General features: G+C 32.6%; 1 protein-coding gene, 1 long non-coding RNA gene and 1 other non-coding gene across 4 annotated transcripts; 2 read left to right on the forward strand and 1 right to left on the reverse strand.

Annotated features, from left to right (window-relative positions):
- The first annotated feature begins 14,056 nt into the window (after positions 1-14,056).
- LOC150034787 (uncharacterized) lies at positions 14,057-15,489 on the forward strand. Its single transcript, XR_016531425.1, has 2 exons — positions 14,057-14,277; positions 14,682-15,489. It is a non-coding gene; the product is annotated as an uncharacterized LOC150034787 (long non-coding RNA).
- Positions 14,060-14,162, forward strand: LOC120084325 (U6 spliceosomal RNA). The gene has a single exon (XR_005483688.1). It is a non-coding gene; the product is annotated as a U6 spliceosomal RNA (small nuclear RNA).
- LOC120083322 (alpha,alpha-trehalose-phosphate synthase [UDP-forming] 1-like) lies at positions 14,609-23,036 on the reverse strand. Of its 2 annotated transcripts, XM_039039027.2 has the most exons (18): positions 22,698-23,036; positions 21,603-22,004; positions 21,255-21,352; positions 20,723-21,111; positions 19,783-19,897; positions 19,556-19,657; positions 19,115-19,265; positions 18,805-18,893; positions 18,187-18,235; positions 17,572-17,672; positions 17,243-17,430; positions 16,491-16,608; positions 16,210-16,386; positions 16,010-16,132; positions 15,840-15,927; positions 15,639-15,769; positions 15,339-15,437; positions 14,609-15,251 (listed from the first exon to the last, which is right to left on the reverse strand). In XM_039039027.2, the coding sequence occupies exons 2-18, from the start codon at positions 21,985-21,987 to the stop codon at positions 14,850-14,852; spliced, it is 2,805 nt and encodes a 934-aa protein (XP_038894955.1). In that variant the 5' UTR covers positions 21,988-22,004; positions 22,698-23,036; the 3' UTR covers positions 14,609-14,849. The 2 variants fall into 2 exon arrangements, with proteins under 2 accessions (XP_038894955.1, XP_038894954.1); XM_039039026.2 differs by having other exon boundaries at positions 14,609-15,437; positions 22,698-22,983.
- Between the last annotated feature and the right edge of the window lie 3,703 nt (positions 23,037-26,739).

Raw genomic sequence — 26,739 nt, forward strand, 5'->3', positions numbered from 1 at the left:
CCAACACTATGCCCTCCTTCACCATGAAATGGCATTTTTCCCAATTAAGCACCAAATTCATTTCTTCGCATTTCTTCAGTATCTTCTCCAAGTTGGCTAGACGACTTCATAAGTGTTCCCATAAACAGAGAAGTCTTCCATAAAGATTTCGACAGAGTCCTCAAGATAGTCTGAAAAGATAGACATCATGCACTTTTGGAACGTGCTTGGCGCATTGCAGAGGCAAAATGGCATGCGGCGAAAAGCGAAGATCCCATATGGGCAAGTGAATGTGGTCTTGTCTTGGTCTTCTAGAGCTATCATAATCTGGTTGTACCCGGCATAACCATCCAGAAAGCAATAAAAGTCATTTCCAATTAGACAGTCCAGCATTTGATCAATGAACGACAAAGGGAAATGATCTTTCTTTGTGGCCACGTTCAGCTTGCGGTAATCCATGCAAATGCACCACCCAGTGACGGTTCTTTGTGGTATTAATTGATTCTTTTCATTCAGAACTACTGTCATGCCACCCTTTTTCGGCACACACTGCACAGGATTGACCCACGTGCTATCTGTTATAGGATAGATAATGCTCGCATCTAACCATTTAATGATCTCTTTCTTGATGACCTCTTTTATCGCAGGGTTGAGTCTGCATTGATGTTCGATCATTGCTTTGTGGTCCTCTTCAAGATGAATGTGGTGCATACAGTACGTTGGGCTAATTCCTTTTATGTCGGCGAACGTCCAGCATATTGCTCGCACATGTTTCCTTAGAATGCTCATCAACGCATTCTCCTGGTCTTCTTGAGCTCAGAGAAATGATAACTGGCAGCTTCTCATTCTGTCCCAAAAATACGTACTTTAAGTCATTCGGTAGGGTCTTTAATTCCAGCGTTGGTGGTTCTACTAGGGATGGTTGCGTTGTTTTTCTTTCTTCTTTTTCTGTTGGCTTTTCTTCTTGATTTGCGATCATTTCTTCTTTCTTGTTCATTTTTTTATGATCGCATTACAGGCAATAATGGATGCGTCAGCATCCTCTTCTTCATTCTCTTCATTAAACTTTTCTTCTTCAATCAAATTCTGGTCATCATCTGAGTCATGCAGGTCTTTTTCATCCAAAAACTTCATGGCACGAATTATGTTAAACTTGAGCTTCTGTCCATTGATACTCATAGTGATTTCCCCTTTATGCACATCAATCTGAGCACGACCTGTTGAAAAAAATGGTCGCTCCATAATGATGGGCACATCTTTTTCGGCCTCATAGTCCAAAATGATGAAGTCGGTTGGTAGGATAAATTTGTCAATGGTTATCAGTATGTCTTTCACCTTTCCTTCTGGATTCACCAGAGATCTATCGGACAATTGAAGAGTCACCGTTGTGGGTACAAGTTGCCCCACATTCAGCTGCCTAAAGATTAACAGAGGCATCAAATTTATGTTGGCTTCTAGGTCACACAAGGCTTGCCCAATGTACAGTCCTCCTATGGAGCATGGTATAGTAAAGCTCCTAGGATCGCTCATCTTCAATGAAATTATTGATTTTGAACTTTGTGTTAGCGCTACCGTGGCAAACTTACCAGCTCCTCTCTTCTTAGTTACCATATCCTTCAAAAACTTTACGTAGGCAGGCATCTCCTCAGTCGCTTCACTGAAAGGAATATTAATATGTAATTGTTTTAACATAGACAGAAAGCGTTGTTATTGTACCTCTTCGTTCTTTTTCTTCCTTAGTCTCTGCAGGAAATGAGGCAACTGCACTTTCATAGTTCCCGTCTCAGATGACTTTGAGGTTGATGCAACCTCTGGTTCTACTGCTTCTTTTTCTCCTTCATCTTCTTGCGTCACCGCATTTTCAGGCTTAGCTGCAATGGGAGCTGCCCGACTATGCTTCTTCTTTTCTCCCTCCACAGTCTTCTGTTGCTGATTTTTCCAAGTAAAATTGGGGTGGTTTCTCTACCCGAAGTTGTAGGTATTCGAAAAGGGATTATTTTTCATAAAGTAAACGGATTGTGGATTTTGCGGGCAATCTTCCATCACGTGCCCATCATCACAAGTCACACACCTTGCGACGTTTTGGCTGATTATATTGATTTTCCCATTTTGTGGTGTTGAGCTGCTGATTGCAATTCCCTGGATTAAGTTCATCATTGCGGTCATCTGATTTTGTAGTGAAGCAATAGCACCATTACTTGCGTCATTGTCTTTGAGTCTCAATCTTTGGTCACTCTCTCTTCAATCTTCATGGTTCTTAGAGATGCGATCCAATATATTCTTCGCCTCGTCATACGTTTTATCAAGCAGACCACCAGCGGTTGTCACATTAGCAGTGGTCTACGAAGCGGGATTCAAACCATGATAAAAAAATTTCATTTGAAGGCAGTCTGGCAAACCATTGTGTGGACAGTCCTTGACCAACCTTGTAAACCTCGCCCAGGCATCGTTGAACGATTCGTCCATGTCTTGTTCAAAATTTATAATGAGTTTCCTTCGTCTAGCATTCTCAGTAGGTGGAAAGTATTTCTTCATAAACTTTTCCATGACCTGCTCCCAAGAAGTGATCTCTCCTAGCTCGAGAGAATATGCCCATTTCCTAGCTTGATCACAGAGAGAAAATGGGAACAAAGTTAGTCGAACTTCTTCGGTAGAGATGTTTGGGAACACAAAAGTATTGCAGATTTCAATAAAGCTTCGGAGGTGGGCATGCGGGTCCTCGCCACGCCTTCTTCCGAATTGTCCTACAGTCTGAATCATCTACAGCATCATCGGCTTCATTTTGAATCGGCTTCTGTCGAGAGCAGGCCTCATGATTGCTGGAGAGAAATCATAGAGGTTTGGCGATGCGTAGTCCCTAATGGGTCTATTGCGATCGTTTGCCAGCAGGATTGGATTCGCCATGACATTATTATCATTTGGTGCTCTATTTTCAGGCTGCTTTGCCATCTCTTCTTTATCTGGCTGTGTTTGTTGTTTACAGTCTCTCAGTCTCCGTCTAAATTTTCTCTCAATCTCCGGGTTGTAATTCGCTAGAGATTGAGAGTCTGTAAAGAAATAAAAAAAATTACCGTTAGCACACTATTTTGCCGAAGTCCCCAACAACGACGCCAAAAACTTGATGTTTGATTTTATGAAGTGAATTATGGATGATATGTGATGGTGAAATTGCATTGTGTACTCAAGTTTCCTCAGCGAAATCTAAGTGTAAATTCCACTGAGCTTCCTGGTAAGTCCAGGGTCGAACTCAGGGACTTGTGAAAGCAGGTTGCGTTGGTAATTTTTATGAAAACTTTGTGGTAACCAAATAAATAAATAGTTGTTGTGTGTTGTTTGCGATGATAAAAAATAAAAAATAAATGCGTCAAATTTTGAAAAGAGTTGATTAAATGGGAAATTCGATGAGTATGCGGTGAACGGGTTGAGAAAAGTTTTGGCTTAGCATTTCCTAGGATGCATTCATGCTATGCGATTATGCAACATGCATACAATAGTAAACCACCTCTCGGTGCGAATGCCACGGCTTCTAAGGCTAGAACGCTTGCGATATATGTGTTAAGTCTATAGGACCTACACATAAGCCTCTATTCTTATTTATGTGATGACAAAATGACACACACACAAATAAGGAGACCACATAATATCATTCCCATCTCTAGGATGCATGCGATGCAGGTTAACAAACAGAGCTTATCTCTAAATCCCTATCTCTTGTTTATGCAATTCTAATCTTGCTCTCTCGAGTCCAGATTCTAACCTAGCTCTCTCGAGTCATTAGGTTCTTTCTTTAGACTCTCTTTCGAGTAGCTCTAGAGGGTATTTGGCACAACATAAAACAAGACAATCGCAAGCAATGAACTTCCTAGGTCATGTTAGCTTAGTTCTTCTCAACCCATTCGACTAGTTTAGCTACTCATGCGTGCTAAGAGAGTGAACAGATGTAGAAATAGAACATTTATTGTATAAATATAAAGATGAAGTACAAAATAACAATACAAGTATAGAATGAAGGGCCTGGTAGCAATCTCTTGCTGCCAAGGCTTTTACACTGTTTTCCTACTCGTGCTCAAAAGATAATCTCGCTCTCACGAGAGTCGGTCCGCTCTCTGCTTCTACGTCTCAAGGTTCTCTCTTGAGTTTCCCTGAGCGATCTCTAGCGTCACCACTCTTCTATCGCTCCGCCTTAAAACGAAAGGAAAACTATGAATAAAGACGAGCTGAGCTCTCAAATTCGTAAACTAGTGAACTGATTAACTGATCAACCTCTTTTCTGAAGGATGCCCTTGATATTTATAGAACATCCAGGGTGAAAGGCAGCTTCTCTCTCATGATTGTATAGATGGGATGGCTTTAATTCCTGACTAATGCACTGAATATTTGTCACCGAAAAGCTGAATGTACTTGTGATTGTTATCGGCTGTCAACTTAATTCGGATTCGACTGTCATAATCTTTCTGTCCCATCACGATTAATTAGCCTTTCACCCAGATGCACCCACCATGTTGTGGCAATCCTTCTGGGCAAATGTTTGCGAACACAATCACCGCAAATCCTTACGATAATGTTGCGCTCGACCGATGATTTCCTATGATTGCAATTTCCGCCTTACTTCAACACATATTCTGCATAAAAACACAAAAATCAACTATTCCTATGCGACGAACGCATGTAGCCGCAATATAATAAACTTAATGCTTTTTGGACACAATTTAACATGTTTTATCAACGCAAGCCAGCATTGTTTAAGAACTTAGTACTATGATAATGTGCATTTTTGCTCGTTATCAAAGCTCCACTATCGGAGCTTCCTTCTGAGTTGAGCGGAGTAGCTCCTGCTTTAGTCAATCCAGTCGGCATACTCTCACCAATTTCAGATTGTAAAAACATTGTGGGACATACCTTTTGTCCGGTTAGGTGCACTTCGAGCCGGTAACTCCGAAGGATTGGAAGCGCCAAGTTTTTCCACAGAAGGAAATTGTTGTGATCGAGTTTGATGGAAGTTATCTGATTGAGGAGTTGGTTTAAGGGTGGGTAGCTGAAGTTGGTTGTGCCGAGGGTGGTTCCCAGGTTTCCTTGATTGACGTTGGTCATTGTTCTCTTTGTTACCAAGACAAATTCGAAAGCTGAAGAGGACGACATGGTCACACTGGAAGCTGAAGCGTTCGCAATCGGTTGATGAAGAATTCGAAGGGACGGTAGACGATAGTATATGCCAACTTGGCTTTTCTATTTTTCTTATTATATTAAATATACATAGTTGTTGCTTTTATACAATTGGAATCCCTAATTTGGGAATTCAGAAATAATTCAATAACAGAATGGCCATACATGTGTTGTGACCTGATTGGTCCTTTTGTAACTAAACTATTCTTTTGTTAAATAGTAAGACTGTAATTATAAAGACTTTCATTGCTGACGGAGTTGTTGAGTAGATTTTTCTTTGGTGACGTGGCTGGCTGTGTTGGCATTCTTAACAATAATGACCGAGCTCTTTAATTGGACTCATGCATAATCACTTCAATCTTCATTGCCATTGCTAGTTTATTCATTTTTTCTTTTACTTTTATATCGATATGGAATTAGACTCCTTAGGTGTTATCATGGATTTGCTTCTTGTTTCTCTTTTCTTCTCCTTTCAGATTGCAACGATGTCGAAGGGAATTCTTGCATGCTAGCACGATCCTTTGTCGAAGGGAATTCTTGCATGCTAGCATGATCCTTACTTTACTTATTTGTTCATTTTTCTTTCTTTATTATCTACTTTTCACTTTTCGAGTTATAGCATGTAATAAGCTCAAAATAGTGCCATTGAAGTCTTCTGGTCCGGATTTATGTACATATAATAACCTTATTCACATGCTCTGTTTGGTAAGAAGGTTAAAGATGCACTTATCATGTGGAGGAACTTAAAGAGTTAGTTCATGAGCTTGATGTCTTCATTTTGATGCCTTCATTTTGATTAAATTTGATAAGAAACCTCTTTTGTGACGTTCACCAAGTTACCTATATTTATTCAAATCATGAAAATGCTAATTGGGTCTTTCTTGATGACAAGAGACCGGACCAATGTGGTACGGTGGCATTTTGGAACCCTCCATTGCCATTATAGAGCTTACAAAATAGGGGTGTCGCTAGTCCTGTTATTAGTGGTGGTTATGGTCTACCATCACTGGATTCTGTTGCCAGGTATTGTAGATATATATACATGGTCACGCTTATCCCGGGCTGCGTTCCGGAAAGTATTGTATTACTCCTATTCAAATTAATAATTGGATTTTGCTTTACAAAACTTTACTAGCTTGATTTAGTTTGCTCATTCAAATTCTTTTTCAGAAAACCTTTGTTAAGCTTATTAGCTTCCTAGTTCTTGGGGGAAATTTTTTCATAAGAATATTATTAGCTACTCTTGTGAAGCACGTATGGTTATTGTTATTTTGATCTTCTTTCACCATGATTATAAATTGCTATGCTCTAAGAACATATTCTTTTACAATGTTTAATTTAGAATTGTATATCCATTGTCTGTAAACTAGCTGAGGAAATATGGTTATTGTCATAAGTGTTGGTAAGAAGTACTAAAGTTTGACCCTTTAGGTTTGGAAATAGTTGTTGTATCGTGCTCTTTTAAGTCTAGTATTGTATATCCATTGTCTGTAAACTAGCTGAGGAAATTCTTGCAGTTGTTGATCACCACCTCTCTCTCCTTGTTCTACAATTTGTTTGAATCTAATTATTGTTGTTTGACCTTTATCACCGTTCTTGGCAGGTTTGTTAGCCTCTTGGTTAATGTGTAGAACTAGTTTACAGAACAAAATGATGTTCAGACTTCGGAATGGTCCAAGAACCCCTTAGAAGGTGATGGTGTCCTTTGTAAATGTGGAGACCCAATCTACAGAACAAGTGTGCACTTTTGTTTTGCTTTTTGTTTTGTTTTGTTTGTTTTGTTTTTTTTTTTTTTTTTTTTTTTTTTTTTTTTTTATAGTTTAAAACTAAGTTTTCGCTCTTGTTTAAATCAAAAATTTAATTTTGCTATGTAACGCTTATGAATTTTTTATAATTTGTTGATTACCTTGGTTTTAGAGTTAAATTATCATCTCTAATTCCTTTTTTGTAACTTATTATTATGGATTTGTGAAAGCAATTAAGAATTTATTTTGTGCATGTACAGTTTGATTAACTTGGTTTTAGGGACATGTCATTTTTAACTTTGTGACCGACATTAAAAATGGATTGGACAATAATTATATAGAATACATAGAAAATAATTGAAAAAAAGAACATGTTATTTACAAAAAACGGACAATAATTGAAAAAAATGGACAATAATTCTAAGGGCTTTAATGTCAGTTGACAACCGACATTAAAGATAGTATTATTAAAGCCCTTTAATGTCAGTTGTCTTTAATGTCGATTTTAAACCGACATTGTACACCCTCTTCAATGTCGGTTTAAAACCAACATTAAATGCAACTGACATTAAAGGGCTTTAATAACACTATCTTTAATGTCGGTTGTCAATCAACATTAAAACCCAGAAGTCTTGTAATGAAAACAGATTCATATTTCCTGGATTTGATTGGGATTTTTCTATGCCTTTTTGAAATTCTGAATGAGTAATTGAAATTGAGAAGTATTTCGGACCTTATTTGAATCCATAAACTCTCCTTTGCAATTTTATGGATCCATGAGGTCCGTTTGATAATATTCTCATCTACTGTTTCTTGTTTATATTTCTATTTTTTTTTTTTTAAGATTTTGACTTATTTGATAATTGTTCTTGTTTATTGTTTCTAAAACTATTTTCTACCGAAGATTTCTAAATTTTCTAAAAAAGTGTGTTATATAAAAATCTTCTTCCAACAAATCTGTAATGGCCAAAACAAAATAAAATTAGACCTTTTTTTTTTTTTTCCAAACAAGAAAGAATAAACGAATTACAAAGAAGTTGTATGGATCAAAATCAAATTTTCTCTCAAGTTTCGATTATCAATTTTCAACCAATCATAGGTTGGTTTTGGTTCAATACTCTCTTTTCCCTAAGTATTTGCATATGTGTTGCTAGGTGGTATAGAAAAAATGGTTACCATGTAACTCATGAGATAGTGAAAACAGTACATCTAATAATTTATCTTATTCAAACTTAAATTTCATCATAATTCTTTTATTTCGTTTTTCTTTTCTCATCCAAAGAGAAATCTTATCCAATTTCTTTTTTTTTCTTTTTTTCTTTTCTCATTCAAATAGAAATCTCATCCCGATTCTTTTTTACTTTGTTGTTTTACAAGGAAAGAGTATCTTCAAACTTCTCAAAAACACACTACTAATTTAGTTGTAAAGATAGATAACAATACCTCTCCATTAACTTAGTCTAAATCTTCAAAGTCTCATCTTGATCAGGTTCAATTGCTTTAGATTTTTTTTTTTAATCCTTACTATTTCTAGAAAGGTTTCTTTGATATAAAATTTTCTTATAGCATCACATTGAGATTATGAAAATTGATAAATGACAATGAGATTATCAAATTTTTTTTATAGTTAGATTGCACCTATATAATATAGTAATAGAGTCGTGTTGTTTCTATTTGCAATTGTAGTGATAAGTCGGAGTTTTTTCCCATCCACCTATTCGTTGTATACGATGTGCCCCTACGTAAGTTCTTTTTTTTTTTTCCAATAAGTATAAACAATTGTAAGGACAGAATATGTATTATTAAAAAACATAAGAATATAAAATTCTCCTATTTTTGTCCCTTTTAATATAGTATAGATAGATATAGATTTACTTAATTTTTTATATCTCTCTCTCATTTTTTTATATTTCTTTCTAATACATATTAATTTTGCTCATTTACTTTATATTTCTTTCCTTTCTTTATTAATTTTTTGTTAATTTAATTTTGAATTTTAAAATTTTCAACATTTAGATTTATTTATATTTTGATTTCCAAATCTTAAATTTTCAATATCTTTGTTTAAATATTTTTTGAATATTGAATTTAAAAATTTTCAATAGGCATGTTTATATAGTATTTTAAATTTTAAATTTTAAGTTTTAATACAATTGAAATCACTTAGAATTTTACCATATATAGATTTTGTTTGCTAAGACATTCACTCTAATATTTTACAACCATGAAATTTATCATAATAATCTAACTAATTTGAGTCAACATCATTTAAAACAAATGACTTGAATAAGAAATAATATTGCAAATCAAATTTTAAATGCATATAAATGATAGAAACAATTGTATTATTGTTATTAATTTTTCATAAAGACGTGTATTTGATACTGTAAATGTTTTATACTTTTTTTTTTATATATATATATATAGTACATACTTTTTATTTTATATAATTAAACTATAAAATAAGAGAAAATGTATGGAAAAAGTGCAAGCAATAAAAAACGAGAACCAATAAATAATTATCAGACAAATCCAGAATTCACCTCTATACAATTTTTTAACAATATATCTGTTTTGAAACTCCAAAAGAAGATTTAGTAAACGAATCCAGAATGTCACATTGTCAAAAGATAGCATTGATTCTTTCAACATTTTGCTTAGGAACTTCCAGAACTAACATGAACCTATCAAACAACAAAGGCCCTCCTCTTAGAGTAAACTCTTTGCAAGAATCAAATTTACGGAATTTTTCGAATCTTTTGAAATTCATTATAGTTTTTTAGTCACAGATTAATGACCATAAAAAAGAGCCATTAAATATAGGAAAATGAAAAGACAAAACGAACCATTTCGGACTCTTTAACTATTATGATAGTTTTTCTGTGTCAACAATTAATGACTATAATTAACCGTCATTAAATAATGACAAAATTTCAGAGTTATTAAAATGTAAAATAAAAAATTCATTTTTAGTCGGAAACAAAATCTATGTATAAGAGTTTTGGACTTTCATGACTGTTTTTTAGTATCATTGATATATGAATGAATTGTTATTAAAAAAACAATTAATAAAAAATTAGTTGAGGTGTTTGATATTAATTATCAATTAGAAAAATATTAACCACCCTTAGTAAAATTATTTTGATTTGAGAAAATTCGTTACGATGTTTGGTAAATTAATGTTAAATTAGGAAAATACTAATAGCATTTATGTAGGTTTTAATTTTAAGTATACATTAGATTCAATAAAAAAGAATGAGAATATTTGAAGAAAAACATATTTCTAATAATATCATGTGCTATTCCTATTTTGGTTTATTATTAGGGATTTTAGGTCTTTATTCCATAAGAAGTGATCCCATTTTTTTCATCAGCCAAGTGGATCAAGACAGTGGATTGAACCTAATCTCTTTTATTAAAAATGATAATTAAAATAATAATTTTAATATTGGAGGCATTTAAGTAAATTAAGTTCATTAGCAATTTTGAATTTAAGTAGATCTTCATCTTCTTTAGGGCTCCATCGTAAAAATCAATTAAGAGAGTGGAGAGGTGTCCAGATACTCCATTCGTCGCTCACTCGTTCTTCCAACCATTTGTGTTTGTTCCCATTGGTGTCCAAACACTCGATTAAGTTTCTTCTTCCCTAAAAACGTGATATCTTCTAGGTGTGTTTATGGGTTGGGTTAGATTGGGTTGAAAGACTTTGTAGACCCAATCCAATTGTTCGGGTTATAAATTTTTTCAACTAAAACAACCCTTATTAAAAAATGAACCCAACCCAACCTAGCCATGAAATATTTGGGTTGAGTTGGGTTGGTTCGGTTTAATTGGGTCATTTGTTAAAAAAATTTCTTAAAAGAAGCACAACGTAAATATGTAAAAATCTTATTTAATTATTTTCATATATTGAATTAAAATTAATAACTCAATTTCAATTTATGTAGTGAAAATTTCCTTTCTAGAGTGCAAAGAAACTAGTTTTAAGAGTTGTTGAAGAATAAATTATTAAAAAAAAATTTTGAATTAAATAAAATTAAAATCGATATATGTATAAATAATGTGTTATATGTAATAAAAAAATATATTTTAAAGTTAATAATAAACTCAGGTTTATTCGGATTGGTTTGGATTATATTAGGTGAACTCATGAACCAATCCAACCCATAAACTTTTCATTTATTTGAACACAACCTCACTCATTCCAAATGAGTTGATAACCCAACCCAAACCACATGGGTTAGTTAGGTTGATCGATTTTTTCGGATTATGGGATTTTTTGAAGACTCCTAATATTTTCCTAGAAAATATCAAATAATAAAAATAAATACATAAAAAATCCTTTTGCGTGAAAGGTTTCTCGACAAACTACACCACGTTTTCACACACAAAAAAAGAAATGTCAGAAGCTAAAAAGTTTGTCAACAAACAACATTTTGATGGACTCTCCGAAATACGAGATCCTGGTTGGAATCGTGCCATTTGGTTTTTAAATTTTATATTATTTAGAATATAAACTTTTGGAAAAGTACTTTAGGTTTTGGTCCTAGTTTCTATTTAGTTTTGAAGTTTTAAAATGTTAACTATTAGTTGTTAAGTTTTGGGTTTTATTTCAATTTAGTCATTAAGTTTCAAAATGTTACAATTTAACCCGTGATATAAGTTTTGTTTCAATTTTGTTCCTGAATTTCAAGATTTTACATGTTTAATTTTAATTTTTCATTAAATACTCACTTTCAATTATTGACGTCGATATCTATTGATAATTAAAAATAATTACGATGTGAAATTTTAAATTCAATTTTAAAAGTGATAAAAAATAGTGAAATTTAATTATTATAATTGTTTTAATGATTTTTAATTTATTATCATAAATAAACATTAAAGATAGAAAATGAATATTTAGTGAATAATCAAAGTTAAAAGTATAAATCTAGAAATATAATGACTAAATTGAAACAAAATTCAAATGTTAAGGATAAAGTTGTAACTTTTTGAAATCCATAGAGTAAATTAAAACCAAACTGAAAACTTACGAACTAAATGTTTAACATTTTAAAATCTAAGGACTAAATAGAAACTAGATCCAAAATTTAAGAATTAAAAAAATATTTTTTTCTAAATTTTTAAATGAATGTAGTAATAAAAAAGATAATAACTAAAACTATATACATGTTTTATTTGGTTAGTCTGGGGGAAGGAAAAACAAAAAGATGTATATTTATTATGTGAGTGATGCCAAAAAAAAAAAAAAAAAAAAAAAACATGTGAGGATGTATTATGTTAAAAATAAATAATTAATAAATAAATGAATGTTCATAAAATCTAATATTATACATAATTGAGGTTATTATTGCGAAGGTAAAAATAATAATACACTATCAATTAACCTCTAGTTTTGGAGAAAAAACTTCAAATAGTTTTTTTGAGTTATATCTCCTTAAAATATAAAAATGGTTTAGATCCTGAATCCTCTTTCTATTGAAAAATAAATATAAATGCAATTACTTTTATTTCTTGAATGGTATATATGTTAAAATAATTTTTTTTTTTTTTTTTTTTTAAAAAAAAGAGGCTCCATAAAGAAAAAAAGAATAAAAAAGTAAAATAGGTAAAAAAAAAAAAAAAATGTATAACTATTTGTGGTCAGGATAAGAATTGTTGAAGGAGGTGTGATTGTGAGGGTAAAATGAGTATTCTAAAAAAAAATTAACGACATTGGGAATCTAAAGATTCTTCTTTATCTTGCCTTTTATATATATAGTAAGATTTTGTAATTAATATTATTTAATTTAGATATCATATATCGCACCTAAAATCATATTAATATGAAGGTTAAATTACAAATGGATTTTGAATTTTGTATCTAAAAGATATATAAGATATTAAGCACAAGGTTAAATTACAATAATTTACATTTTTCTTAATACAATAGTTGAATTCCTAACTAAATTCTAAAAACAAAAACAAGTTCTCAAAAACTAAGATTTTGTTTGATAACCATTTCATTTTTTGTTTTTAGTTTTTTAAAATTAAACTCATAGACACTATTTTCACCTCTATATTTCTTCATTTGTTATCTATGTTTAATCAATGGTTTAAAAAATCAAACAAAAATTTGAAAACTAAAAAAGTAACTTTTAAAAATTTGTTTTTATTTTTTGAATTTGGCTAAGAATTTAACTATTGTACTTAAGAAAGATGCAAATCATTGTAAAAAAAGAAGAATAAATAAACTTAATTTTTAAATGTAAAAAACAAAAAAACGAAATAGTTACCAAATAGAACCTACTTTTTTAGTTTTCACACTTTGGTTTGCTTTTTGAGAACATGGGTAAAATATAAATAACAAGGCAAAAAATAAGTGGTAAGGGTGTTTGCAAACTTAATTTTTAAAAACTAAAAACTAAAAATAAAATAATTACTAAATGAGGCTTTAGGTACTTATTAGACATTTTTAAAGTTTAGAAACTATATATTAACGGCCAAAGTAATTTAGCTTAGTAGTAATTGACATGACATTCTATTCTAGAGGTGGAAGGTTCGATCCTTTATCTTCACACTTTCAACACATGAATGTATAAATTAAGCATGTCAATCTTATATAATTAAAGAAAATTCACTGTTTAAGTGGTTGTCAAACACTGATATCTTTGCTAATGTGAAATAATTACGTATGTAGGCTAAAAATGCTATCATTTTAGGTACAATAGAAAAACTAATTCAATTATGTATGTCTTCTAATTTTGTACATCAATTATTAAAATCAATTTTCATCCTTTATTTAACTTATATAAATTCTTGAAAATAATTTCAATATTCAAAAATAAAAATAAAACATTTCAAAATTTAGGTACATAATATTTAAACGTACATTAAAGTCTAGGATGCTTTGTATGTGTATAATTTAGCCTTTTATTTTTTAAAAAACCAATTAATGTAAAATCTAAAAATTTAAAAACTTTTGTCAGAGATTAAATAAAGTGGTAAATTATGGATACATCTTGTTAAATCGAAATATCCTGAAATGTAATATGTAAACGAACAAAGAAAATAAATATAAGTTTATTAGTAAATATCAGTTAATATGGACCCCATTCCCATATTATCCCACATCGCTCAGTTTTAAAGCAATATAATGCTTTATATGACAACGACAACCTCCTACTATCGTCCCTTCGGGGACATCCGATAAAATTGGAACGATACAGAGAAGATTAGCATGGCCCCTGCGCAAGGATGACACGCACAAATCGAGAAATGGTCCAAATTTTTTTTTTCCATTAAGTTCACAGTATTGTGATTTTACGATCTTCAGATTTCTGGATTCTCTCCTCTGGCTCTGGAGAGGTCGCTTGGAGTGGAGAACTATCCATGGCTTCCTTATTAGGTATCTCCTCTTCCAACTTCGTAGTATTCAAAATTTCTTCCATTTATTAGCTCGTTTTTTAGCAATTTTATATGAAACAACTGATTTCAGTGAAGAAAAAGCTCGAATTCCTGCATTAGGGTTAGCGTTTCCCTCCCTTTTCTCGACTCTCTTTCTTCGTATATGTTAAGATTTTAAACAAGCTTTGCGGGCCACCAATTTGTATTTTTGGATTCATCATGATATTTTTCCATTTAGGGTTTATCTGTTCTTGATTTTTATTTGTGGGTGATGATGAAAATCCAATACGAACAAGTAATGTAAACAAAAAAGCTCTAAAATTGGATCTGGCTTTTTGCTAAAAAAAAAAAAAAAAAAAGGTTTCGAAACTTGTATTTATCTGGCGTTGTGTTCGCTGTTCACAGTTACATCTGCAACATCTAAATGAATGGGGTATTACTTTCAGTGAGAACCAAAGGGAAATGAAAGGAAAAAGAAGATGTCAACTTATTGCTGCTATTCACTAAAATACACTGTCAATTGACCATGGAGAATTTTCCAACTATGATCCTAAAATGCACCAATTTGTTCGTCTAACTCAAATTTGACTCTGAACATTCTGACAACTCCTTCACAAGTGTGACTACATCATCTGATGATCCAAGAAGATATCTAGCATTGGATCGCTTTCGCCTCACAGCACAGGAGAAGTAATTGTCACCCTTGAGATCAAGAACAGATGAACCCTCGTGCAGCGACAATCGATCCTGCACTACAGGCCTCCAAAACACTGCACTCCCGTGACTATTTGCTCTTCTTTCTAAAATGGAAAGGGAGCGCTGTTTCTTGAGGCGTGCCGACCTGCTTGGTGAGACTCCATTGTTTGGGTTCTTTGGTGCCGGTGCTCCTCCAAAAGGATTGGTGATTACTGTTCTGGCTGCAGGTGGCACTTTAGAAGGAAGGTCGGGTTCGAAAAATGTATAGACATCTTCATCCTGCAACATAACAGGAGAATTTATGAGTACAGTGCATGGAAATAAGAAAAACATCACAGGATCTTTGATGAATATGTTTGTATATACCTTGGTTAGGAAGTGTCCAACACAGAGAACATAGTCAATAGGCTTGTTTATGCCTTTATCACGAACTATTTCTCCAAGTATTCGATCAATGGCAGCACCCTGTTTTCACACAAATGTTAAGTAGTTAATGATCTATTTGTTCATTGTTCCATTTTCCTGTGTTCCTTTCTTCTTCTCTCTTTATGTACAAGCTCATCTGAGATTTCATTTTTCTTGATAGCGCTATTCAGTTCATATTTTAAGAGCAAACTTTCAAATTCTATTGAAAGTCTAGTTTTCATTTTAGAATTTGTGACACACCTTTGTAACACCAACTGCTCGAACCTCAACTGATCGACTGCCTTGGACAACATCAACTGATGCATTTGAGATTGGACCAGTCCATAGATGTTGCAACAAGTCCCTCGCTTGAAGTCTTCCAAACTCAACATCTAGTTCAGTACAAGTCAGTTACTAGAAAAATTCTAGAGGAAACTCATTAGTATGGTAAATGCTACATACCTGCATATTTGTAGCTCCACACTAGTGATGTTTCGCGAAGCTCAAAATGGGATCTAGGAGTTCGTTCAGTAAAATACTCGAAAACATGCTAACATTCATGAGCAGATATAAGGAACCAGAAGGTAATGAAAGTAACTGAATAATGCAGTGTCATTCTTCCTAGTTCATACCTTAACACTCTCAACCCAGTCCATATGTAAATTTTCGGGCATTGTCGTCATCCATTCACCCTTTGTAGGACGTAAGAACATCCCGTTTTCTGCCGCCAACCACATGTTGTAGTTGCCAAAATTCTGTAATGAAACATATATAAGTCTATAATCGAGATACAGAAGGGGTAGTAGGCATTAAAGCAGAAGAACAAGTGTACATCATCTAGGACACTTCTTTCGCTCCCGCTGAGGACAACCACTGTAGTATTTTGGTCATCGCAAAGCTTCTTCAAGGGCTCTCTCACATCTGGATGTACTTTAAGATCCATGTCTCTTATTTGGTCATATCTTCGTCCAAGGGCATCAACTGCTTCTGTTAAGGTAGCATTGAAACCCTGAGAAATAAAGGATGGAAAAACATTATAGAAAAACCAGTTAAAAAAAGCTGTCATTCCATATTTGCTAATTACTCATGGTTTTGGTGATATAGGGAGTATACCAGAATAATCAATCGATTATGTGAGTGAGAATAACAGTTCACTGCTTCTCTAATTGGAAGTAAAGGTGGTATCTGTCTGGTTCTGATCTGAGCTTCAACTATGGTGTCGTTGAGTTCGCTACAGCCAAGAGAACTTCATAATTTGTCTAAAACTTCAGACAAAAAACTTGAAAGTCAAACATCACGAGAAAGTGTCATAAACCATACCCAGAAACGTGACAAACAGCAAGTGCAGTTTCCTTCTAATAAAATTATTTTTATGGACAAATTGCAGAAGAATAGTATTTGTTTTAGACCGAGCATCAACCGACTCATTTTCATATAATGTTGCATGTTCAGGTTATGTTTCACATTTTTCTCCATATAAGAGATCCCGATAATGAAGGAGCAATTGTGAGGATCTAAACTCCTTTATCGTTACTCTCCATATGCTTCTTGCTGCCTAAGTTTCTAACAGGACATGGGAATCGTTTAAGAAATAGAATTTGATCACGGTATCTAAAATTATTTCTTCAAATGAAGAAGTGAATCCCATTACACAAAATCCTCATTTGGCAAGTAGAATTGTTAGTGCAACTCAAACTACTGAGACAGCAAAATCTCAAAGAATACTTGTTTAATGTTCTTGGGACATGGAAGTTAAAACATTTTTAGATATAGATTGAAGTTCAACATACAAGAAGCTTATGGAGTTAAGATTTAAGTTAAATGCAAATTAATGTCGCCAGTGCATTGGTTATGCAAATTAATACCTCACAAATGTTGCAGCCCATTCTTGGGATGTGTGAGTTGTAACGTGCATGAAGTTATGATGGTGTCGCCTTTCTCTTTCGTCAGCTGGCATATTCAAAGCATAACCAATTGAAGCAGCAACTTCAGTGATATTCCATGGATTAACTAAAATAGCACCAGCACCTAATGACTGTGCTGCACCTGCAAACTACAAAGAAATATGAACATCATATTACAGCATTGGAAATGGTATCATATGCTGCTCAGATCCAGTTTATATCCTAAAGCCAAAACATATAACCAACCTGTTAGTCTTTCAAAATCTCAACGAAACTAAAATGTGGATTACCTCACTTAGAATAAGAACACCTTTCTTGGAAGCTTGGCAGGCAACAAACTCATAGCTCACAAGATTCATTCCATCTCTCAAAGATGTAACTAGTGCCACATCTGCATAAGAGCAAAGAAAAAAGGACAAGGTAAAATTAAAAGGAACAGATGTCAAAAACTAAACATAGGTTTCTTTTCTTTATTTTTTCTTTTCCAGTAGCTAAACATAGGTAGCCTACTAATTGCACTGCTCATAGGTCAGAGTCAAGTGTAAGAAACTTCCCAAGAAATCGGTGAAGATGCATGCAATTATTTGCATTTATGATTCTTCCCACATCATCAATCAATTACTGAGGCATCACTTGCTTCATGACACAAAACTTGCGAGAAACTATCAAGAAATCTCCGGTCAGTTACTTCATGTTTGTTAGGTAACTATGGAAGATGAGGTTGAGGAGAGGAGAGATTTTTCTACTGAACCTCAGGTTTCTCAACTGGCCCTATTTTCTTTCTATGCAATTTAGAATTTCTTTCTTGGTGCCACGGGGTTCGTATCGATTTTACAAGTAGGTGTGGATAAATAGGAATATATTAGATCTCAGACATAAAAATTACACCATAAAGAGAGTATTACCGGTGACAGCATATAAAGCACATAATGCATGGAAGTCAAGTGAACGATCCTGTAAACAAAGATAGAACATTTCATAAGTCGTAATTTATGTAAAATGATTTTATGCTGCTGATTTACGTTATCATGTAGCACTATAAACACAATCACTGCAGACTGAAAATAAAGTAGGCTAAACGACATAAGAGGATCATGTAAGAGAAAAAATAGGAGAACCACAGCGCTTACACCTCCCTAATTCATGATACTGTAAGTTTCCTCGGATTATAGTTTGCCAAAAACAATGTTTTTTTCTTTAATGGAATCAAACTTTTTTAACTAAGCATGCCTAATTGAATATGGCACTACAAAGAATGACAGGAGGAACAGTTCTTCAGTTTCAAATATTGACATTAACTAACGTTCTCCACCATACCATGAAAATGAATTACAGATAAAAAAAAAAAAATGATCATCTTCCCTTCCTGAATATTAAAGTCATGCAAATAATTCTGAGCAAATCCAATGCAACTACCTTGAAACTGCAACTACCTTGAACATTTCAACTTACGGTCGTGCAAACAATTCATAGCCTTTAGAAAGTTATACGCATGGAAATAGAAATCAATTGGGAACACCAACCAGATGATGTATTGGAACTGCACTAAGAGTGCCAAATCTCCCATTAATTCGCCCAACAATCTCATGAACCTGACTCGTTAGCTTTTGATCTGTTAAGCAGCAAATAAGACAAGATCTTTAAATGCTCCATTCCTCTTTTTCAAGATAACACAAAAAAATAATGTATTTAGGATACTAAAAAGAGGACACATTTGAAATATCAATTTCTAAACCAACATTTAATACTGACTAAATTCAGAATAGCTTGACAACTTGTGATACGAAGTACATAATATATGTAAATATCATGTTTAAGAAAGAATGATCATACATTCGGGAACATCTGTCCTTGTTGGCACTGCAATTTGCAGCAAAACTACTTTATCACGCCACTTTGGATTTTCTTCAAGAAATTTTTCAAATGCCAAAATCTTTTGGGGTATTCCCTTAATCATATCAAGACGGTCAACACCCAGCATTACCTGGTGATGTCAGTTGCATAAGAAGAACTGGGAGAACACAGAGTTACTCAAGTAACCTTACCACAATCAATGCAGTGATCACTTCAACTAATTTTTATCGTGAATGAAGAGATTTAATACCATAAGAATAGGAGGCAAAATGAAGCTTATAAATAAGCTTAATTGAGAACACTTACAAATACTGCAAAAGGACTAAAGTTCTGCAAACCTTTAGTATATAGGGTTTATACAGCAATGGAAGTGATAGGCAAACAGGAATCTTTAGGATTGGAAGGAAAGAAAACTCTTACCTTTCGTCCTGCAAATCTTTCTTGCAGTTCTTTAATGTGATCCTGAACTTGAGGGAGTTTAAGAGCTCGAATAAATCGGTCAGAATCTATTCCAATAGGAAACTGTAGTTTGAAGACCCAAAAGAAGAAAATACGAGATATTATATTGCAAAGGACTTCAGTGCAAGAATAGAATTTTCTGCGCAACGCTACATCAAAGGAAAAACAAAATAATCAATTGGTCTTACAGCAGCTATGCGAGTCAGTTTTCCTTGATCCTCTACTCCTTCAGGTGTACCCTCCAATCCAAGAATACGGGTGCAGGCACTAACAAAATGTCTGGCATAGTCATATGTGTGGAAACTGGAGGAGAAATGACTTGTCATTTAGGCCCACAGTTTGAAATAAGCAACACTCACAAGAGAAGAAAATGTTTTGACTAAGCTGACCTTTAAAAAGCACAATATTCGATGGAAGAGAATGATAATAAGTTGGAAATCCACATAATAATATAATGTAGATAATTCGTGCTCAATCCTAACAAGATATAAGAGTAATATAAAGAACAGGAAACAAAAATGCTTCCTAGCAGACCCTTAAGAGGGGACAATATGAAGATGGTAGCACATGTGAGAACTATAAGCTGGAAATTCACACAATGATGAGAAGTCATAAATCAATTATGATAAGACGTTAGAATTGATGAGACAAAGCTATTGACAATAAAATACAGGCTAAGAAGCTCAATCCAATGGTGAGTAGAAAATCCTATTTGCAAGCACTACATATTGCATTGATTTTCGTGAGCTATGAAGGGCAAATGTTACTCCTATTAGTATAATATATTTAAGCCAGATGGTTACTAACAAAAAGTTACGAAGTCAACACATAGGATAATGTATGTCAACAAATAGGATAATGTATGTTGAAGGGAAAAAATTTACTTCCGATTATATAAACACACGAAAAATGTGCTCCATCCAGCTTTCATTACAGACTTACGTGCTACAATAAGAATCCATGCTTTTTTCCACTTTCACAACATTTAGAGAAAATGAAAGTTTCCTTTGGTTCTTATTGTAAATAAGAAAAGAGGTTCCAATCTTACTGTATGAAGTTTTATAAGCAAATATTAAAACAGTGGCATGCATATCAAAAGATAGCACAAACACCTGTAAACGTTCTTACCCAACTAAATCAGCTGCAAGAACAGATCTCAACAGCTCTGAACGAGATGGTAGAGTTCTATGTATTTCTGAGGATGGAAATGGGGTGTGAAGGAACCAGCCAACTTTCATCGTATTATTGTGCTGTTTAAGACATTTTGGGAGAAACATCAGGTGATAATCATGACACCAAACAACATCTCCCTCTTCATAATATTTGTTTACAACATCAGCAAACATTTGGTTTGCCTTCTTATATGCATCAAACTGTGACTGAAAACTTCGTGTTGTTGCAAGGCGATCTTCTTGTGGGAGACCAAGATAATGAAATAGAGGCCACAAGATGTTGTTACAGTAGCCATTGTAATACTGATGAACAATCTCCTCATCAAGAAAGACTGGTATGCATTTCTGCAATCAGAAACATAGTAAGCATGGAAGTTACTTAAATGTGTGATCATATAGACTTCAGGCACACTTCAAAAGGTTCATATACGATATCAATATAGCATTATTGATCAAATTTGAGAGATTCAAGGGGTCATAAAACATACCTTTTCAGCTAATGCTTTCTCTAGGGCTCTCTGTCCTGCTTCATCAGGTACATTCACACCAGCCCAACCAATCCATCTTGCCTCGAACTCCTTTAGTCCTTGAAAAAGGGAAAGACTTTTACCTTCAGTTAAGATATGAAGTTCACAAAATAATGAAGCAAATTTTGTCAACTGAATGAAAAATATAGACCTTCGTCATCACTACTTTTTAACATTAATATGAAATTTATTCCACAACACTTGTTAATATAGCAGTAGAACATTTGCAAGATACGCATGAAATAGAAACTGAGCAAGGAAAAGTCGACCTTGTAATTAACCCGATGAAATTAACAAGAAATAACATACCTAAAAGTGCACTGACTAAACCACCGACGCTAATTTCGAGATGCCATGTCTCCTTCCCTTTCCTAACAGCAGACACAGGTAACCTGTTTGCTACAACTAGAAGGCGTTGCTTAGGAGTCTTCCCCTCTGGCCTTTGGAATCCATCGAAGATATCTTTTACCACTGATATCCTGTCTAAGACGTCTTCCTCATTAAATGACCCACAGCTATCACCAGCATATGTGAAGAGATCGTAACTGTTGACTTCTCCCAGACTGTAAACATCTCGTGCTTCTTCATTGAGAGAAGAAGACCGGTTTGATCTCCTGAGCTCTCTCTCCCTAAGAAGCCTTTCCAATCTGGTTCTGGGAGTAGGAGGACTGTTATTATGATTGTTTGACAGCATTGATTGATATACAAGTCCTGTAAACATGTAGAAAGAGCATGTAACTACTTGGATTGCTTTTTTTAATTCAACATTAATAAGCGACTAGTTTAACCTACACCATCAACATGATCAAACAATACTAAAAGAAAGAACTAGGATGGCAAAATTTCTCATGGTTCTCTTCCTTTTTTTCTTCTTTCTTTTTTTCTAACAACCAAGACTCCTTACTCATCCATGCAAGAAAACCAAATACATTCGTATACAACAAAAGAGTCGAAAATGGAAAGAAAACAATATAATAGCCACGCCACACATACTTTTCTACTTCAAATTCCAAGTCATTAAACATTTGATTTAAACAGAGTACACAACTCTCCATACGTCAAGCAAAACAGAACAAATGAAATGTAGCAATCCCTGGAGCAAAGACCATCGGTACAACTTCAAGAATCAACATAGTTACCAAGATTTTGATTCTAATCAGTTATTTGAAGTCACAGAAAACAAAATTCAACAATGCAGTCGCTAAAAATAAAGAAAACCCATTACAAACCATACAAAAACAAAGACACCCACATCCCCAAAACCCCCCAAGAAAGTAACAAAAAACATAGTAAGCCAAGAGAAAGACGCCTATTACTAAAATCAACAGACGGTAAAATAGATAACAAATGCAGAGGAACTGAAAGATGGGGAAAAAGAATTACAAGAAAAGGGTAAGTTCTCACCGAGTTAATGAAATGCAGATTGCAGATAAGATCGTCTCGTGAGTGTGACACTCACATTAACAGAACGAAACGCGAGAGAAAAGAGAGTGAAGAAGAAGAAGAAGAGAGAGAGGAATTGTAAATTGGGGAAAATGGGGTGGAAAAATCTGGAGAAATTGAGATTGAGGATGAGAATCAAATGAAAAAAGAAAGGGAAAAATGGGTAAAATTGAAATTGTGGGTTTGATTATTTGGAAAGGGATATGATGAAATTGAATGAATTGGAAGGGAGAAGGTTGTATTATGCAGAGCTTTCGGGCATGCAGGTAACACCAATTTATACATTCATGAAATTTTGGCACTTTCTCTTCACTCATTATTTTTATTTTTATGCCTTTCGCCAGTCATACGCCATTTTTATTCATTTTTATTTTATTTTTTTATTAGTTTCGAAATGGGATCGAATCTTCTACTACAAATTGTAGGTGGGCCCTAGTTCTTCTTTCAATGGAATATTCTATTTTTCTATTACATGTTCTAATTTTGGTTTCTTTTAAGATAATTTGATTTATACCCTATTTAGAATTATATAACTATTGTTTTTTGTGTTATCAAACATTTCAAGGGTACTTAACTTGATGATTAAGATATTAACTCATGAGCAAAGTTCAACCGTCATTGATTTGATGTGTATTTTTTTTCTTGATATTGAAGATTCAAATTTTTCTATCTTTCATTTATTGTACAAAAAAACTTTGTGAGAGAAAATCAAACTTATGTTTACTATTTGAATGTCAATTGTCGTGTACTTCTTCTATTGAGATCAAAGGTTTAAATCTTCATACTCTCCATTTATTGTCGTACTAAAAAAATTTGTTTACTATTTGAGTTTACTTGCTTTGGACTTTGTTGGTTTCAAGGGGTGTACATAAAATACAAATTGGATCTATGTATTTTTTGTGGTTGAATTTTATTCCCTATGCTTTTAGATGCCCAAATTTAATTTTAATACATTTAATAAATTATCTTGAAATCAGTCAATAAAGTTAGTTTATGGTTATTTTTTTTTAAAGTGAATATAGTCTCTATAGCCTTTCCTCTACAAAATTTGAAGAAAATATTCACATTGTTTCATGGAAATTTTTTTTTTTATTATTTTACAAATTCCGATAAAATTTAATTTCAGAGTAATAATGAGGTTTATTATTAAGATTTATTAAAAACACATAAAAATATAGATACTAAAATAAACTAAGTTTCTAAAACCGAACTAAAGTGGTAATTTTAATGATCATTCCAAGAAATAAGTAAATATAAACTCTTGCAAACACAAGGTCACACAAACTCATATTTGTATACTTGTTCCTTTTTATGTTTCAAATATAAAATTCAAAAGTTCATAATAATAATAATAGTAATAATAATAATGCATTATTTCTTACCAAAAAAAAAAAATATTATACATTATTATAATAGTAATGTATAATAATAATATATTCACATTGTTTCCTTTTTATGTTCCTTTTGTATACAAAAGTTCACACAAATTCTACATTATTTCTTTTTCAGAAAAAAAAAAAAAAAGAGTAAGATTATACTTTACTGGTAAGCCTTAAAAAAAACTAGTCTTCATATTGTCAAATAATAATAATATGGATGAAATTTATTGACTGGTAATAAATTTATATTCAATAACAATGTATTTTAAAACTCTATATTTTATCTTTCTTACATCTTATTTTATTAAGTTCATATTTAGATTGCAACAACCTTGAGATATCTCTTTAATATATAGTATGAGTTATTATTGCAAATAGTTTTCTGTCCTAAATATTTACTTTTTTAATGTAAGAGTATTATGCCTTCAAATGAAATGATTAATCACAATATTATATTTAAGGTAAATATTGTATGATATTTACAAGTTACCAAAAATACGTATACACACATTCAGATATTAAATTAAGAAAATGACTCAGAGTGAAAATAATATAAAGTTAAGAAAATTTAATTTATCAATAATTTTTAACCAAACCAGGACAAAATCTTTGCAAAATTTAGACTATAATTGAATGACAGGGGCAAAGCAATGGATTTCATTATTATATGAATAAATTAAACAACATATTGTTAAAATAATAATAATAATTTTTAAGGTCCCATTTCGTAATTATTTTATTTTTTGTTTTTGAAAATTAAGCATATTTCATTCATATTTCTTACAATGATTTACATCTTTCTTAAGTACAATGGTTGAATTATTAGCTAAATTCTAAAAATAAAAATAACTTTTTGAAAGCTATTTTTTTTAGTTATCAAAATTTGGCTTGATTTTTTAAACCATTGGTGAAAAGTAAATATCAAAAGAAGAAATTTAGAAGAGGAAGTAGTGTCCATAGACTTAATTTTTATAAACAAAAATAAAAAACAAAATGATCATCAAACGAGGCCTAAACAATTTAGACTTTATATTTATAATAGGTTTTAAAACTTACTTTGATTTCGGGAAACACCCTATAAAAATAGGCAACAAAACAAAGAAATTAATAGATGAAAGTAGTGTGTTTGAATGAAATTTTAGACTTTTCTTTAAAAACAATAAAAATAAGGCAAGTTGTTTCCTTTACTTATAAATTCACATTTAATTGAATTTATGTAGTCTTTGTAATCTCCAGACCTGGGATTTGGGATATTATCCTGCATCTTTTGCGATCTAGGAATGCTATCTACTTGTCTTAAACTACTTCTAAGAGTGAAGATTATCTACACATACTAACATATGGGTTCTTTCAAGGTGTTTTGTCCTCACTCACGTACTTTCTAGATAATTTTTCAAGTCGTCATCCCACATAGACTTGCTCTAAACTAAACACACTTAGCTTTAGAGTTTCTATAATTAATCCACAAAAAAGGAAACTGCACATTGTTGGTTATAGGTAGTAACTTTCAACTTTTAAATCTTTGTTAACCATACTTTCATATACCCAAGATCTCTTTCATTTCGACGTGGTTTCGGTCATTCATATAATCCTCCTAAATTTGGGCCTCGATTCATTCATATACCCCTCATAAACTTGGACCTTAAAATTCTCATATAGCAGTAGATTCAAATCTCCAATCCTAAATAAGGCAGTGTATAGATATATATAACTTTCAATTTTGAGGAATTTAATAAAAAGAAACATTATTATTAGTATTGAAATGAAGGGTGCCAAAGTCATAATCAAAGTTATTCCAAAGACAAAGAGAATTACATCATTTTCTTTTTTGGAAATCTTTTGGATAAATGGGATAAGGAGGTGAGATATGGTAGCCTCAAATAGTTGGATGAAAAAAATAAATAAATTAGACTTCTGTAGGGCCAACAAATCTACCACTTCTTTGGAGCCAATGGTCTCACATGAGGACTACATAAATTCAAGATATATAAAAATGGGTTTTATTATTATTATTATTATCATTATTATTAGTGTTATTATCAATTTTACAAATAAATAAATAAATTTGCATATTTTCAGTATCTATGGGATAATGATTGTGATCTCGATGCGTGTTATTTTTATTATTATTATTTGAGGAATTCCATGAGTGTTGCCTATGAGCCGACAATTAAAACTTTGATCGTCACCAAAGAAATTCAAATAAATTTTTTCCATTATTTCAAAATAATAATAATTATTATTTTCCATTCACACCCAACAAAGATCATCCTTAAGGATTTTTTATACAGATGACCCAAAAATTGAGTAAAAAATATCAAATGACTTAAACTTAAAAAAAATTGTCGAATAATCCATTGCTGACATCAAATTCGGATGAAATTACCAAAATATATTCGCGCGCATGCATAAAATCATCTCTCTCGCTCTCTCTCCATATCTCTTGCTCTACCTATATTTTTCGCTTTCTCTATGGCTTTTTCAGAGTTCTACTTGTACTTGTTAACAACTTTAATACTAACACTAAAGCAAATCCCTATGGAACTGGCTCAAAATCTCACACTCTCTCTCTCTCTCAGTCTCGATTTCTTTCATTCTATCAACTTTAGTTTTGCCGAAGTTGG

The sequence above is a fragment of the Benincasa hispida genome, chromosome 8 (genome assembly GCF_027475165.1).
Source record: "Benincasa hispida cultivar pf3 chromosome 8, pf3_genome.v1.1, whole genome shotgun sequence".
Lineage (NCBI taxonomy): Eukaryota > Viridiplantae > Streptophyta > Magnoliopsida > Cucurbitales > Cucurbitaceae > Benincasa > Benincasa hispida.